At 52.0% G+C, this 16,480-nt stretch overlaps 1 protein-coding gene across 1 annotated transcript in view; it reads left to right on the forward strand.

Moving 5' to 3' along the window:
- The window catches only part of L3MBTL4 (L3MBTL histone methyl-lysine binding protein 4), a 303,558-nt gene extending 287,758 nt beyond the window's left edge, over positions 1-15,800 (forward strand). The window contains exons 16-18 of the mRNA XM_089894942.1: positions 1,058-1,227; positions 8,630-8,692; positions 10,978-15,800. Of these exons, the coding sequence (XP_089751068.1) occupies positions 1,058-1,227; positions 8,630-8,692; positions 10,978-11,157 (413 nt within the window). The 3' untranslated portion in view covers positions 11,158-15,800. The remainder of the gene's footprint in view (positions 1-1,057; positions 1,228-8,629; positions 8,693-10,977) is intronic.
- Positions 15,801-16,480: the final 680 nt, after the last annotated feature.

The following is a 16,480-nucleotide window of genomic DNA, read 5'->3' on the forward strand; positions in this document are numbered from 1 at the left end:
AAACACAAGCCTTCATAATAGACTTTAAATTATATAGCTACTGCTTATACCCTGCCATTTGCGTTAGGAAAGGTAGACTTTTAGAGGGCGTAGAACATTTCCTTTTGTGTTCTTTCCTTTCAGAGTCTTAAAATATCAACAGCTTTATTCGGCTAATGTGTGTTGAAAGTGTCTTAAAAGATGTCGTTATAAAGGCATGAATTTTCTCTAGAATCTCGGTAGTGGTTTTGTCCTTAAACATTTGTACATTCAGAGCAGAATAATGAGGGAATTGAGATCCGTGGCTCCATCTAAATGTCAGGATATAACAGAAGATTAAAGTCCCCCGTGAAGGTGGAAAACTAGTTCAGAAAGGCTGGGGAGGAGTGTGGGCGGAAGTGGAGTCTGACTCCTTGGAGACACCGGCCAATGCCCTTGGAGCCTTAGGACCCTGGCCACTCAGAGCTTTGCTCCCGAGGGAGGGCCCAGTTAGGAGGGCTCAGCTGCAGCCTCTTCCCCAAGCCCGGCAAGGCCAGCGTGCCCTGCAAAGACCAACAGCAGCAGCTGCCACCTAGGTTCTCCTGGGATCCTGAGCTGCATTCCACATACGGGGTCCCCCAGGGGACCCTTGAAGCCAGATGTGGACCTGGGCCCATTGTGACGCAGGCAGCGGCTTCCAGAAGGGAACCGGGCTTCGTGGGCGGGCCTATCCCTGGTGGCCGGTGTGCCCGTCCACTTAGAGCCCCACCCAGCGGGGCTCTGGGCCTGCTCTGACCCTGGACTCAGGGAGAGAGAGGCCGGTGCAGTGACAGGCCGGCTCCTCTCTGGCATCAGTGGGTCACAGAGATGATTCGATCCTGCTTAGCAAACGGCCACATTCTCGGGCCTTCATAACTCCTGTTTCTCCTGACTGTGGTTTTGAAATAGAGCAGCGGTGTCGCTGTGCTGGGGAGGGCCTCCTGGGCAGTGATGCCATTGGTCCAAGGTTCGTCCAGGGTTCCAGGGGGTCTGACTCGTGCCCTCGGCGGGGAGGGGCCACCACGATGCTGCCCCACTCACCCACCTGCCTGTCTTGCAGAGCACTTGGCCGCGCGGACGCAGCAGGCCCTGCACCAGTCGGTCTTCATGTCGTCCTCGTCCGCCCAGCCTTTCCGGGACCTTCCCCTGGGCCGCAGACAGCACCTCAAGCTGCTCCCCGGCGTGGCCGACGTGCAGGCTGGCAAGGTGGCCCGGTGGACGGTGGATGAGGTGAGCGGCTGCCCGGGGCCGGGGTTTCTCTTAGGTGCTGAGTCCACGTGTGCCAAATTCCAGATCCGCGCTTAAGGGAGAAGCAGGCTGACGCTCAGGACGTTCGGGAAGCCCCTTAGTGGGGCCCTGCCCTCCCCAGCCTTCTCCCAGCGCCGTCTCCACTGCCTGCCCCCCGGGGTGGGGTGCTGATTTAGGCCTCCAGCGCCGCATCACAGGTTTGCTCTGAGGAAACACGAACGTGTGGGCCTCCATGCCTGTGTCCTGGCAGCCCCGGGCGATGCCCCCCGCCCCGCATGCTCTGTGCCCAAGGGGCTCCCTCTGCCTGGTGCCCCCGAGGCCCCGGGATCCCATATTCTCACGCCCAGGCAGCACCGCGCTGCCGTGTGTCCATCCGCGGCCACGGGGGATCAGGTCAACCTCAGGTTTATGAATAAATTAGGTCACAGTGTTGAATAAGATGCCGAACAGAGGGGAAAGTGGATTTGATTGTAATGTAAACACACCTTACAACGTTGGTTTTACGTAAGAATCAGGGAAGTGCCGTTGCTTCCTGTGACGCTGTGGAAACGCTTCGTACTTAGAGCAACACACTCTGACTGATATTCCTTTTGATGAAGGTATTGTTCTCACTCATCAGGCCTTAAGTTTTTTGTGGTTTTTTTTTTAATGAAAGAAAAGCCTGGGTCACTCTTTTGACAAGACAGAGTAGAGCTGCAGTTAAACTAGTCACGGATACTCACTGAGCATGTCCAGCAGTCGAGTCACCTGGACTCCATCTCGCTCAGGGGCTTCCTTTCCAGCCCCAGAAAAGGAGCAGCGACTAAGGTCCTGCGGAGGTCAGAGGTCCGGGGGGGCCTCCGCCCCTCCTCCCAGGCAGCGCACAGAGTGTGCCTGGGGGGTTCCCCCCACCTGGCACCCTCGGCGTGGACGGGGCCCAGCACACCCTGCCTGCCTGCCTGGTCCCTCTCCTTCCAAGGCCCTGTGGGTCCCGCAGGACAGAGAGGTGACTGGACATGCCAGGTGCTGCGGGGTTGTTTGGGGGGGTGGTGACTAAATGTGACCGTGCTCCCTAAAGAGTATTCATGGTCTGCGCCTGCCCATCTGTGAACTTTTACCAGTTTACAAAGCCGACTGAATTAAAACCTGTTGTGGCTGTTGTAAGGAATGGCACCAAAGACGGAGGAGAGCTTAAACAAGCTTTATTTGGGAACGCTCCCGGGCGAGGTTCACTGGTCCGAGAGAAAGGGGCCAGAGAAGTCGCGCCCAGGTGTGGGCGCGAACAGAATTTATAGGGGTGCACGCAGGGGAGGTGCTTGCTGTGTGAAGCAGCCCTTTTTTTGGTAATCTCTCGGGTGTTGTGGCAATGTCAGGTGTCGGTTGCATCAGCCTCAGAGCCGTCGGTTCCGCCCCTCGGGGAGCGGGAAGACCAGGGCTGAGTGGTGTGGCAATGTTAGGTGTCGGTTGCATCAGCCACTTTGGCGGGGCTTCCGTCTGGCTCCCTGGGCCCTTCCCCGGACCTGCTGGCCTTACACCTGTAATCAAAGCACTGCTGGTTTTGCCCTTGAAATAACAACCCAGCGTTCAAGGGCAGTCTCTCTCTCTTTTGACCTTCAAGCTGTTCATCTGAGGTTCTGCACCGTTTAAGTTAGATGACAGTGTCCCCTCTCCCCTCTTCTTCCTGTGCTCCTGGCCCCTGGTGTGTCACTGTCCTGCTCAGACGTCCAGCCCAGCCCCACATGTGCAGAGCGACTGCATCCCGACGGAGAGGGAGTGGGCACAGCAGGGCGAGCGCTGCACTGCATCCTGGTCCCCAGACGAGCCCACAGGACCTGCCTGGCTGTCCGCCCGCCCCTGACCTTGGGCCCCACGTCCTGCGCCTCCCTAGTCCCCGGGTACTGTTGTCACATGTGCACGGTCACTGCCCAGCCCCTGCCCAGCGCAGGCTCTCCTCCTGCAGGAGCCCTCAGGCTGCTCCCACGTCCCTCAGGGCCCCCGTTTCCTCTGAGAGTCTCTGAGGCTGCACCTCGGATGCTCACTCTGCTGACCCTGAACCCCAAGCACATGAGCGGAGACCTTACTCACTTGGCCTGTGTCCTGAGAGCTTCTCGCTGCGCCTGGCACTGAGTAGATCACCCAGTAAGTGTTTGTTGAGTGAATGGCAAGGGCATCTGAGCTGGATTTTGAAACAAAAGTGCAGTCAGTCCAAGCAGAGAAAAGACGGGACGCCATGCGGGGGAGGAAAACTATAGGAGTGGGGGTGAGTGTGACACGTGCAAGGATGACAGACACACACGTGCCCCTTACTGACATTATGATGGTAGTGAGCAGTGTTGATGTAATGATGGTGAGGCACGCACGCTTATTTTGCCCATTTTACAGACAGGGAAGTGGAGGCACCGGAGACTAAGAAAACTCTTAAGGCCACACGGTCAGAGCCAGGTCCTGAGCCGACGTCTCACCGCACCCCAAGCACACTGCCCACTGGGGCTTGGGGAAGGCGGCCTGCAGCAGGCGGGAGATGGGCCAGGTGCACCAGTCAGGCAATACCAGGTTCTTAGGTGCTAAGGCAGAAAGTCATGTTGTGAAGCTGGTGCTTCAGGGAGATGAAAACAGCACAGGCCAGCAAGGAGGGTGAGAGTAAGAAGGGGCCGGGCTGGGCGCCACTGTCCAGAGCCACCCGGGCTCAGCAGACGAAGCCACAGCACAAGAAATAGATGAGGCACAAGACGAGGAGGTGAAATGAGCCAGCGTGGTTCCATTTATACTCTCAGCGCTACGCAGTTTGGTACTTAATTAGGATAATGATGTGTGAGAACTACAAGGCCCACACACTTCATCGGAAAGAATGGAAAAGGAGTGGTGCTGTCAAAAAATGGAACTCCGGGGACAGGATCCAGTTTGGGGGCCAAGGGATAAGATGAACTTATTCTGGGACCTTCTGAGTTAGGGTCCCCTCAGGGTACACGAGACATGGCTTCACCAGGCACGATCCCCAGAGAACACGGCCAGGGATGGAGGCCGGTGTGTCCACGGAGGAAGTGCAGGAGGAAGGGCGAGCAGTTGGGGGGAGCCTGGAAGTGAGCGTCCCAGGTCAAAGGGTTCCCGGCTAGGGCTGTGGGGTTGGGCTTCAGGGGATTGGGGAAAATTGTGTACAAAATGTGTGTTTTTCCCCATAAGAAGAGGGCCACAGCTTTTATTAACTTCTTGGGGGGTGGGGTGGGGCATCACCCCAAAGGAGCAGGGATCACTATTTAGGAACATTAGGGAATAAATAGGAAATTCGGGGGTGGGGCCTCTGATCTGACCAGTTTCAAGTCTGACACTGAACAAAATGAAGTTTGGAGGGTGATTAAAGGGAAGTAGCTGGTCCATCGTTAGGATGGGGCGGGCCTCAGAAGGAAGAGACTCACTAGGGGGCGGGGAGGACCGAAGAGGCCACGGAGGATGATCAGGAAGCTGTGATCACAGTTCTGAGTTCTCTGTGATGGGTACACACGGGATCCCAGCCTTTTACTGCCGAAGGTGACCTTAGACATTTTCTAGATTAAAACTGAAGCAGCCATCGGAGAGGCTGGCTTCCTGGAGCACTTCGTTGACCGTGGCTGCCCACGGGATGCATCCCAGAGAAAACAGTCGGGGTTACTCCCTAACGTTGATGTACCTTTGTCTTGATAGCTCCCTAATTAGATGCCCTTGAGGACGAGGACCACATCCTAAATTTCTCTCTGTATTCTCACATTCTGTAGCACATTTCCTGGCACAAAAACTAGTCCTCGAGAAGAAACTTTGAGTGGTCAAAGTGTGGGCGTTGTGATGCGTTTGTATCGTTGAAAATAAGGGGGCTCCCTAGGGGGGATCCCAGCGAGTACCAACCACAGGGGCCACTGTGTCTGCTCCAGATGCTGCATTAAGAGTGGCGAGTCGGGTCGTGAGGACGTGAGAACGCAGTTCAGGGTGAGCAGGGCAGGGCTGTGCCTTTGTGCTTTGTTCCCACCGGGCAGGAACGGGAGCTCAGGGGCCAGGGACAGGGCGTGTGGAAAATGACTTGTGGGTCCTTGTGCTAAGTGCCATCCAGGGACACTTAAGGCGGGTGAGTGTCTCTGGCAGGAGATGCAGCACAAGGACAGTCCCTCTTGTCAGCCGTCCTGGCTGGGAGGAGACCTCCGCTCTGAGTTGTGTTACCTGACGGACCTCTGTCATGTTGCCCGGAGGTGGGGACTGGCTTTTAACTCCTTTGCCGTTTCTGTGGTGTTTCTGCCAGAGCAATTTCTTTCAGAGCACCGGCAGGCTGTGAAGTTAGTTTAGTGGTTCCAAAAGGAGAGACAAGACCAGATGCAAGTACATCATTGTAGTAGAGGTTACTGTTTTGTGAAACCTTCGTTAGGAATGCGTGAGTGTGCACACACTCAAGCTGTGGTCCCTGGGGAGCGTATTTCTTACTCTGGTCATGGAAATGTTCTATAGAAGGGTACAAGCATCTAAGAGTAGGGACTAAATTATTTTTATATCTTTTTACATCTTTATAGCAAGTACACCAGAGCAGGTGTGTGACAAATGTGCGAGTGAGTGAATGAATTGGGAGACGAATTTTCTGCAGCCCCTCCTGCCAGGCGTCCATGGGCACACGCAGGCCAGATGCAACACGTACGCACATTACAGCCGCGGGTGCAACTCGGGGATGCTTGGTGCCCATGTGGATACTTCTATTTCTTACATTCAAAAATGCCTTTTAAAGCAGCACATATAGATCGTCCTGGCCTTATCCAAGGGCTCCCTAAATGTCCATTAGATCTAAAAGATGGTGGTCGCTTTCCAAGCAATCTTTGCCCAGAAGGGAGTGTTTTGAAAAATTCAGGATACTGTTACCTAAGCATAGCAGCCTTATACAATCGGGCCCTGAAAAACGGCAACTAACAAATTCCACTCATAAGAAATGAGACCTGGGCTGGAAACATGGTCCCCAGTGGACCCGAAGCCAGGACAGTCAGGCACCCGGCGCTGGCTCAGCAAGATGGGAACGTCGGCATCGGGAGAGATTTAAGGAAGCAGCAGCTGCACTGAAGGAAGCAGGCCTGCTGGGCTGCACGAGGATGCCAGGAAAAGGAGGTTGCCCGGGAAGGAAGTTGGGTGGAGTAAAGGGCTCAGCTCAGAGCCTGCACAGTTTCATTTCTTAGTCTTTCCAAACTGCTGTGTCATCCCTGGAACTAACTTACTCCGTGTCCTTCCAAAACAAAACTGGGGTGTCTTCTGTGGACACTGCACTCCCAAGAGCTTGGGGAACCAGGTGTGCTGCCCCCGCCAAGGCCAAGGCCAAGGCCGGCCACCCTGGGCTCCAGCAGGGCCGCCATCACCTGAGGAAAGCAGCCGAGTCCACACAGCTGTCCTGGGTGGAGGCAAAGGACGGGGCGGCAGCTTCCTCCTCTGTGGACTCATGGAACCGTGTGAACGCTTCTCCACATTGACCACGACGTGAAGAAGGAAGCACGTGCTGAAGGGGAACATGAGAGGGAACCCTTCCGTTACTGCTCTGCGGTCTGGTGAAGTTCACCACTTTACAGCGAGGAAATGGGCTTTCTACTGAAGCTCAAATAGAATTTATTCTCGGGACTGGCAGTACTGAATGATGATACCAAATCACGATCCGGGCCAGAAGAGTCTGCCTCAGTAGATTGCATGGAACTTGTTCTTTACTTTGGAAAAAGGCAGGTCGAATAGAATCAGAATCTCTTTCCAAAAAGACAGAGAATTTCAGACACGTGGTAACGAAACTGTCCGAGGAAGACAGCGAGGACCCGCCCCGCAGCGCAGCCCTGTGTACTCTTTGGTTTAGCACGTTATTTATCCCCACTTAAAATCCAATCTACCTCTGACACGGACAGTGCTTTCTTGGCTCACAATACTAAGAAGAGGGAACGTGATCCTTTGTTTTAAATTTGTATTTGTTTGCCCAGAAAAGGACATTTTAACCTCTGAAAACCATCAGAGCAACACTCAGCCCTGTTTTGAGAACAGAAGTTCCTGGAGCGTGTATTTACGAGAGACTGTCTGTGGGGCGTGTCCCTGTCCCCGGGGGCCGGGCATCCGGGGGCCCTGGTGCTGGCATGGCTTCCCCAGGGGAGCCAGTGATTGAGAGGCACCAGCGTGTGTCTTTAGCTAATTCCTAGAGCCACTTTTCTATGTTCACTTCCCCTCCTGTGACCCGCGGCCCCCTCCTGTGACAGAGCCATCCCAGAAGAGCTCCTACCAGGTGGTGTCGCCAGCACCGTGACTCGTTTTTCGTTGTCACAATCGTGCGCGCTGGGGTTGCTCCTGGCACTTAGCGGGGATGTCGCCAAACACCCTGCGGTTCGCAGGGCAGCCCCACAGCTGAGAAGGATCAGGCCCAGCGTTGGAGTCGCGCTGGGCAGGAAACCTGCCCTTGAGCGTGTTGTCTCCGCCCCCAGCTGTCCCCTGTGACCCCACGTCAGGGTTTCACCTTCAGCACCTCCCGCCCCCAGCTCGGGGCTCTGCCCCTGCGGAGCATTCAGCCCTCAGAGCGCCCGGCGGAGGGGCAGCTGCAGCGTGCCCCCCAGCGGTGCCCGGATGGCCTCCCAGGCCTCCCCTGCCTTGTGTGTGTGTGTGTGTGTGTGTGTGCGCGCGCACACGCGTGCACGCTGGGGCGGTCGGGGGTAGGGCCTTGGCCCTGAGTGCGCATTAGAACCAACCCGGGAATCGAATCCGTGCCCAGCCCTCCACCGGATCCAGCTTGACTCATTCGGAATCTCTGCAGCATGAGCTGGGCCTGAGATAGATCGTGTTTAAAGCTCTCCAGGTGGTCCCAGTGCATGTCCAGGGTGGAGAAGGGCTGCCCCGGGGCACTCACTGGCCACGTGTGGCCTTGAGGAAGTTATTAAACCTCTTTGGGCTTCAGCTTCCTCACCATTTTTGTGGGAATTCCCTGCGCAGGGAGGTCCGAGTACCCGTTGTTGGCCAGACGCTGGGGGAGGCCCTGGAGACTCGGGTACGGGAGACGGGACGGCCCAGGTCTGGAAAGGCAGACGGTGCCTGTCATCACTGCTGTGCACAGGCCACTGCTGCCTGCCCTCCCTGACCCCCAGGCTGGACAGGAGGGTCAGACGATGGAAGGTTCCAGGATGCCAGGGCTCCACACAGATGGAGGCTGTCATTGGCACCATGGTGACTGTAACCCTATGTAGGTCAGCCTGGAAATGAGGCCAGAAAAGATAGCAGGAGCTGGTCTCATTTCCGAGCTGGCGAATGCTACTGGGGCTTGATAGCTACTGTTTAAATCCCAAGCGTTTGAGGGATGCAAAGTGTATGTTACTCAAATGTTGAATGACTACAACCCAAGGTATTATTTCCGGTGCACGTTCTGAATCAGGCTTTTCATCTCGCACTGTAGGTGGCTGAGTTCGTACAGTCTCTGCTGGGCTGCGAAGAGCATGCCAAGTGCTTCAAGAAAGAGGTAGGAAACGGAAAAATTACATATGTTTCTCTACGACTAGGCCCGGAAGTGCTTTGTTTCCGTTTACTTAAGTGTAAATAAGGGCAGTTTGGGGGAGGCAAGACAAAGAGGTCCAGGCAGGAGGGGGCCCAGCGGGGCAGCCTCTGTCTGGGTCGCTGACGTGAGCTGTGCTTTGTCGCTGGAGCCTGCAGCCTCACCTCTGCAGCCGCTTGTGAAAGGGACTCTTGGGACACGCCACTCGGTTAATACCTGCATTGTGACTGCAGCCACGCTGGGGCAGTGGGGACCTGCCACGGGCCTGCACCCAGGAAAAGGGGGGCTTGTCTGCTCCAAAGTGGAATTAGGACCGTCCTACCTGTCCTTGCCCTGCCCCTACTTAGGGGGACACGGAGAAACCACACAATCCTTGAAACTGTTGGTTTCCTCATCTGCCTCCGGGGTTGCTGGTGGGATCAGCACAGAGAAGGGTTAGTAAAGCTCCATAAGGGCTTACTGTTCCCATGATCACCATCACTGCTTTACTCTTAGGACTACCGGCTGTAAGGTCGGATCTTAACAAACGGCACCGCGAAACAGAGGAAAGCTTCAAGTGAGCTGTATTAGGGAGCGCTCCCGGGCGAGGTTCACTGGTCCGAGAGAAAGGGCCAGAGAAGTCGCACCCGGGCGAGGGTTGGGCAAGATTTTATAGGGGAAGAAGGGAAAGGGGTGTGGTGAATCTAGGAGGGTGCAGGGTATTCCTTATTTGGTGGTCTTTCCGGGTATCCTGGGGGACCGTTAGTCCCGCCCCTCGAAAGGCGGGAAGGCTGGGCCGGGTTCAAAGTCCCCAGGTCAGTTCCTGGAACTGGGTGGTCCGGAAAGTCTCCAGGTCAGTTTCTGGAACTGGGTGGTCCGGAGAGTTTCGTTCTGATGCAACCTGTGAATCTGATTGTGTTCCCCTGCCTCGGGCCAGTTGGCCTTACACCGGCCACTTGGCCCGGGAGTCTTGCCTGAAGTTCTGAAGGTTGGGGTGTGGCCCGTAGGGCAGTGCTCTCCACCACTGTGGGAATGTGCTCGTTACCCCATGGGAAGGGTATTCCACTCTCTAGATGGACGATTCTTCATTAGACAATATATTAGACATGGAAGCTTTTAAAACTCTCAACACCCCACGTGGGGTCCCCAGGGATCCCTCCTTCCTCAGGGGGAGACTGACACCATGGTTTGTATTGTTAACTAAAAAGGGTTAGAACCACAGGGCTGGGTTCATGGAAGGGTGTCACCCTAGCAAACTTCATTCTGTCCTCTTTGTTCTGGAACCTGGACTCCTTCTGAGCCCATCTGTGAAAAGAGGCAGCGTGACTGTGGGACAGGCCACAGTCGCCGGGACTCAAACTCTGAGACCACCCTGGGGCTTCTAGAAACCGGAAAAACGGCCTGCACGGTGGCACTGGCCATCACATGACCTCAGGAAAGCCATGACATTTCAGACCACAGTATGTTGCAAAAGTTAATAAATACAGCACTCATTTTGAATGTACTTCGGCTTATAATGGTGTTTGGCATAGGAGTCATTTTAAATACAGGAGGGTTAAAAGGAGAAAACAAAAACCAAACCAAGCCACTGGCCGAAACCCCTTCACATTTGGTATAAAGACTTCAAGTATTTTAACTCCGTGTATGTTTACAGTGGTCGTGCACATTTAAGTTTACAAATTAAAACAGATCTTTCTGTATCATCAGATCATGTTTCGTTGCTTAACAATCCATGAAAAGTTTCCCAAATCATTAACTATTTCATTGTAACATGAATTTTGGTGACTGCCTGGTCCCTCATCCTAGGTAACACTGTAATTTATTTCCTTCTGCTGTTTCTGGAGTGCCCGGGTGTTTGCAGTGCTGCACTGTTATAAATAACACCATTGCCTGCTCCTTGTTGATTGTTCTCATGGGAAACATTCCTGGAGATTTCACTTGGTAGATGAAAGTGGGTTATTATTAAGGCCCTTTATACAAATTCAGTCCAAAATTTAAAAAATGTAACAATAGAAATTCAGCCTAGGGACAGTTCATGTACACTGAATTCACATTTAACAGAATGAACCCCTCTTTGATTTAACTTAGCTTCAGCATTCTGGGGAAAACAGAATTGACGGTGGTCGGACTAAGATGCCGTCGTGGTCTGTGGTCCCCAAGCTCTGGTAGGCCACCGCGTCCCCATCACACAGCTCAGCACCCAGGGGCCCCTGGAGGGCAACCAGACTTGAACAGCAGGATATGTTTATTTGTGCTGATTTATTGATCTACAGCAGATTGATGGCAAAGCCTTCCTGCTCCTGACACAGAAGGACATTGTCCAGGTGATGAAGATCAAACTGGGTCCAGCCCTGAAGATTTATAACTCCATCCTCATGTTCAGAAGCTCCCAGGACCTCGCCAGGGAAGGTGCTGTCTCGGGCCAGGAAGGCAGGGGGAAAGTCTGCACCTGATGGGCTGCGGCCACCACGCCTTGTTCTCTCAGCAGGAGCACCAGCCACATGAACTTGATTTCGGTGTCCCGTGGTCACGTCCAGGTGTGACCTGGACCTTGTAAAGTGGCTGCGGTTTTTATGTTTGCAGGGTTTGCTGGCTGGTCCAGCACCAGTGACGCAGAGGCCCAGGCACATGCAGGCTTCTGACCGGCCTCATCTCGGCTCTGACGTGCTGCAGCGACCAGACCAGAGAAGCCCACACGCGCGCCTTTATCCTTCTCCCTCGCCCTGGAGGAGGCCACTTCCCATTTGCAAGGATGCAACTCTCCAGTGGTAGAGTATCAGGAAAACGGTTTTCACACACACATTGTTCTGTTTTCACCAGAACGGCTTCTGAGCTGGGCTGCAGTTTGCCCTCCGGGTGCAGTGAGTCTAAGAGATAGAGGCCTGGTGCTTTAAACAGACTTCTGTGAGATCTGTGTACTTTACTCAGGAAAGCATGGATCGTTAAAAAAATTAGTAATAAGCACATGTTTTCATGATCCATTAATTCTCCTTTGTGTTCCACAAACCGTTTCTCAGTTGTGCTGCCAGGGTCTCCCGAGTGTGCCCAGCCAGCCGGGCACCTGGCAGAAGCTGGCAGGCCTTTCCTGAGGACCCTCCACCTGCAGTGTCCCCGCAGGGACCCTCACACAGACACACCTCCCCCCCCCCAACCCCCGATGTCTTCACAGCTTCTGCTCTAAGGGTTGCCTCAGGGGGGCTGACTTGTCCTGCAGGCTGTCTGCGTGTGTGTGCCACGAGCCGTGTTACATGGGGGCCCTGGGTACATCTTTACAGAGACACTCCATTAAAGGGAAGATTTCTAAAGTGGGGAGCTGGGTGTCTATGATACGTTCAAACAATTCTTATTTGTTATCAGCCCTTATTTGTTTTGTGTAAGTGACTGCATTTGAGGCTGAAGTTACGTGGAGTCAGCCTCACGGTATGGGAGCTCCATCTTTTTGGTTGGTTTTTTTGGGTGGCAGGGGTTGTGTTTTTTTTTTGCAGGTGGGAGAGAAAAGAAAAAAAATAGAGTCAGACCTACAGTACCTATTTGCTTCAGTTAAGAATCTTACGGTTTAAGAAAGTTGCTTGGAGAGTTTATCAAACTTCAAGTCACCGAAGGAAAAAAAATTCTTCTCTAAGAGGTATACTTATATTTCATTCTTTAGATCCTCACCTTAACTAAATGGAATTTTAATGTATTATTGGTTAATGTGCATTTTTCTTTCTGTGATGTTTTATTTGTTGTTTGGGTTTTGTTTTGTTTTTTTTTTGACTGCCACGTACAATTAAAATTCCTGCTTCTATGTTAAAATCTTAATATATTTTAAATGATAATAAACAGATAAAATAAGACCTCCACCTCACTGCTTTTATGAATATGTTGTAATAGCCTGGAGGCTGTCTTTCCAGCTGGGAAGGAACAGAGGCAGTGGCCCTGCACCCGTCGGCCGGTAGAGAAATCGGCCGCTTCTGAACACTTTTGGAGTATGTTTTCTCAGGGAAGTAAATTTCGGTGTTAATGATTTGAGTGTTTTAAGTCTGAGGTTTTTTTTTAATTAAACAGAAGCTCAAAATTGCTCATTTATGTAGGCTCCATGGAAGACATGAGATTTGTGGTTTGTATATTTAATACATGTCATTTTAAGAGAAGGATCTAGAACAGGACGGATAATTCCAAGCCAGATTAGGGTTGAACTGTTGTGTCCCTAGAAGACGGTATGATCGGACAGAAAGAGTTTGATCCAGGAGTGTAGCCACCTGCTTTAGCACATCCCCACTTTGTCATCCAAGTGCCTCGACCTTGACATTCAAATGGCCCCACCAATGTGAACAGTACCCATCACCAGGGCAGCTGCCTGAGCCAGGAGACTAGAATCCCCTGACTCTTTGTCAGCTTCTGGGCTGTAATTCTTCTTCTACCAACACGGCATCACTGGACGTGGACATGGGCCGCGAGGTGTGCAGTCGGCAGCCAGCACTGGGGCTCTCACGCGCCCCCCTTCCCCTCAAGCACAGCTCTGTTCTCTCTCTCTCGTCTCACACACACATAGTCTGGGCTGGACCAAGACTGAACCCCCTCCTTGTCTCCACACTCACCCCTCTTTTGGGCCTCCCCTTTTGCATCTGCTGACCCCTCCGCTGAGGTGTCCCCTCCCCCGTCCTCCAGAGGTTTCCTTAACGGCTTAGCTCCTGGGTTCCCGCAGCAGCCATGCCTTCCATCCTATGCTCCTCAGTCTTTATTATTACTTGCTTGTCTCTCCCCACTAGTCTAGGGTCTGTGAGGACCAAGACCGTGGCCTCCTCCTCTTCACTTTTCCTGGCATCTGGCATAGTATTTGGCACGTAATGGGCACACAGCAAGTCATTTGTTGCATCAATGAACGAAGCAAACCAATCAAACTCAAATCTAGATTCCAGCTCTGTGACTTCCTAAATAGTTGTAACGTCTCCATAAAATGAGAAAATAATACCTACCCCCGAGGGGTTTTTTCATTTGATTTTGAGGATGTGTGCATGTGTGACTGCAGCTGACACAACACACAAATAAGGTGCCTGACACCTAACAGTAGCCACTAAATAGGGGTCAGGAAAGTAACAGCAACAGCGATCCATTTTTTTTTAATAATCTTGTAGGAATCTCCCGCGTACATATTCAAATTTGCATCAAGCCTGACCCCAAGGGGCCCGCTCTTCTTAGTGTGGCTACGTGTTAGGGACCCAGGAGCACGTGGGGCGGGCCCTGGGATGCTCCTAAGGGCCCTTGATCGGCCTGGACTCCAGGCTACCACACCCAGAAGCGGCGCCAGCCAGCTCCCTCCCCGCGCCCCATGCTCTCCAGAAAGGCTTGGATCATTAGGAGTTGGTATCCTTTGCTCTGCCAGGAGGGCCCCCGCCACACTCAGCAGTCAGGAAGCATCCCGAAGTGCCCAGATGGTGTGAAGGCCTCCACTGCCCCTGGGTACCAGCCTCAGCCCTTACTCCCCGTTTCTTTTCCTGAGTCCCACCCGAAACATGAGTGAGTCAGGGACAAAGGGAAACAAATGCCATCAGGGCATCAAGAAATACAACTTCTAGGATATTGGACAGAGTTCCCCAAAGGACCATTCATACAACATATCATGATGCTGGAAATGAGATCATTAGCAAGAATCCTAAGGGAGCTAGGACTTCTGCGACTATAGACTTTAAACGCCTGTAATTTCAGGTAATTTTTGCAAAACTAAATTTCTGTCACTTCTGACAACCTGCAGACATTCTACGAAAAATCTATCCTTAATCAGCTCTGAACCCCACTTTCCTCCCTCTGTAATTAGATGCTAACCTTGTATAAACCACATTCTAAACAGATCACAGGAGTGACAGTGCAGGAAATTGACTCCTTGTTAACACAGGGCTCTGGCCTGTGACATCTTCCCCTGGCTGACCGCTGACTCTCAGACATCCGTGGGATTTCTTGGTTGAGTCTCTTGTGTCTATGGAATCTCCATCTGCCGAGGGAGGGCTGGAGGCAGGGAACTAAAGGGGAAGGTACTAGGGCTTTGGAGTCAAGCCCAGGCTTGAATCCTGAGTCCTATGTCTAACCAGGTGCCTGATCTGGAAGCATTTCTTAACCACCCAACAAATGACCAACTTGCCACGTTCACTCCTTCCTTTTGAAATAATTTTGATTGCATTACATTTTGCTCCATCCTTTTGAAGAATATTCAGTTTGTCTTTCCAACTCCCAGGGCATAAAAATATATTCCTGAATATGAAGTGTTCCTGTGAATACATTCTTAATATTCAAGAATATATTTGTCATGAATATATTTTCTTATAAATAAATTCTTCTTAAAAACGTATTCTGCTTATAAATATATTCATGAAGAATCTATTTGTTAATAGATTTTTGAATATTCAGAATCTTTATAAATATATTCTTCCTATGAATAAATATATTAGTGAATAATATATTCACAAGAAGTCTTTCTTCAAAAATATATCCTTGTTATACTCTCTGTCTCCATCTCTCTCTGCCCTTCAGTTTCTAGCTGCGGCAGGGAGCTGGTACAGGCCAACTCCTTAAAATGCTGCCGAGGGCTTCCCTAGTGGCGCAGTGGTTAAGAATCCACCTGCCAGTGCAGGGGACACGGGTTCGAGCCCTGGTCTGGGAAGATCCCACATGCCGCGGAGGAACTAAGCCCATGAGCCACAACTACTGAGCCTGCGCTCTACAGCCTGCGAGCCACAACTACTGAGCCCGCGAGCCACAACTACTGAAGCCTGCGCGCCTAGAGCCCGCGCTCTGCAACAAGAGAAGCCACTGCAATGAGAAGCCTGCGCACCACAACAAAGAGTAGCCCCCGCTCGCCACAGCTAGAGAAAGCACGTGCTCAGCAATGAAGACCAAATGCAGCCAAAAATAAATTAATTAATTCATTTTTTAAAAATGCTGCTGGGGAGACAGTGAAAACTGTGTAAATATAATTCAAGAGTTAAACGACTAACCATTGGTGAGCCATTTAATGAAGCGGTGATCACAACTTGATTTCTCAGTGAGATTTTCTGCTTCCAAGTCTTTGCCCCATATATCCCTTTGGACAGATGAATGAATCTGTCCATGAATGGATGTTGAATCCAGTGATAATAAAACACAGCCTAGCCGCCCCTGGATGGATATCTAGATGCCCGGGCTGAGGCTGGGAGGCACAGGGGAGCCCTTAAAGGCAGAAGTGAAGACTCAGTTCCTTAATGGTGAGCCCAGAGGGCTACGGGCATGTTGACAGCATGCGTCATCCCTCCCACGCGGCCTCAGAACCTTTAGGGGCAAAGCTGCGGTATCCATATCACTGTCTGCTGATGGTGGCCAAAGGAGTGGCACTGAGATGGAAGAAATTCAGGGAAAAGGGATATGGGGTAAAAACAAAAACAAAGAACCACCATTAAAATGGGAATGGAAAGCCAAAGGTTGGAGAAATGAGACTGAGTTTAAAATATTGAGTTTTTCTCCAAACTGTTCTGCTTCATGGCAATCAGGCTTAGTTGTTTTCATGCAATTTTGCCTACAAGACAACATCCATCCATTTCCCCATTCACTTTGGTTTGAATTCACATCGTGTTCCCTTTGATTGCAGAATCTATGCATCAAGGCAAATCAATTCATGACATACACAAAGTGGCGAGAAATCCCAGGTTGAACCCAGAATGTTCGCACAATGGCTTTTTCACAACCCTGGAACTGCAGCTGATAGCAATGGTGTTAAATATGCATGAGGACTGTTTGGAAATACAGGGCCAGTATCTTACTGTGGAA

This window comes from Delphinapterus leucas, chromosome 14, assembly GCF_059928025.1.
Source record: "Delphinapterus leucas isolate spDelLeu-1000000601 "Yukka" chromosome 14, BTC_Dleu_Yukka2, whole genome shotgun sequence".
Lineage (NCBI taxonomy): Eukaryota > Metazoa > Chordata > Mammalia > Artiodactyla > Monodontidae > Delphinapterus > Delphinapterus leucas.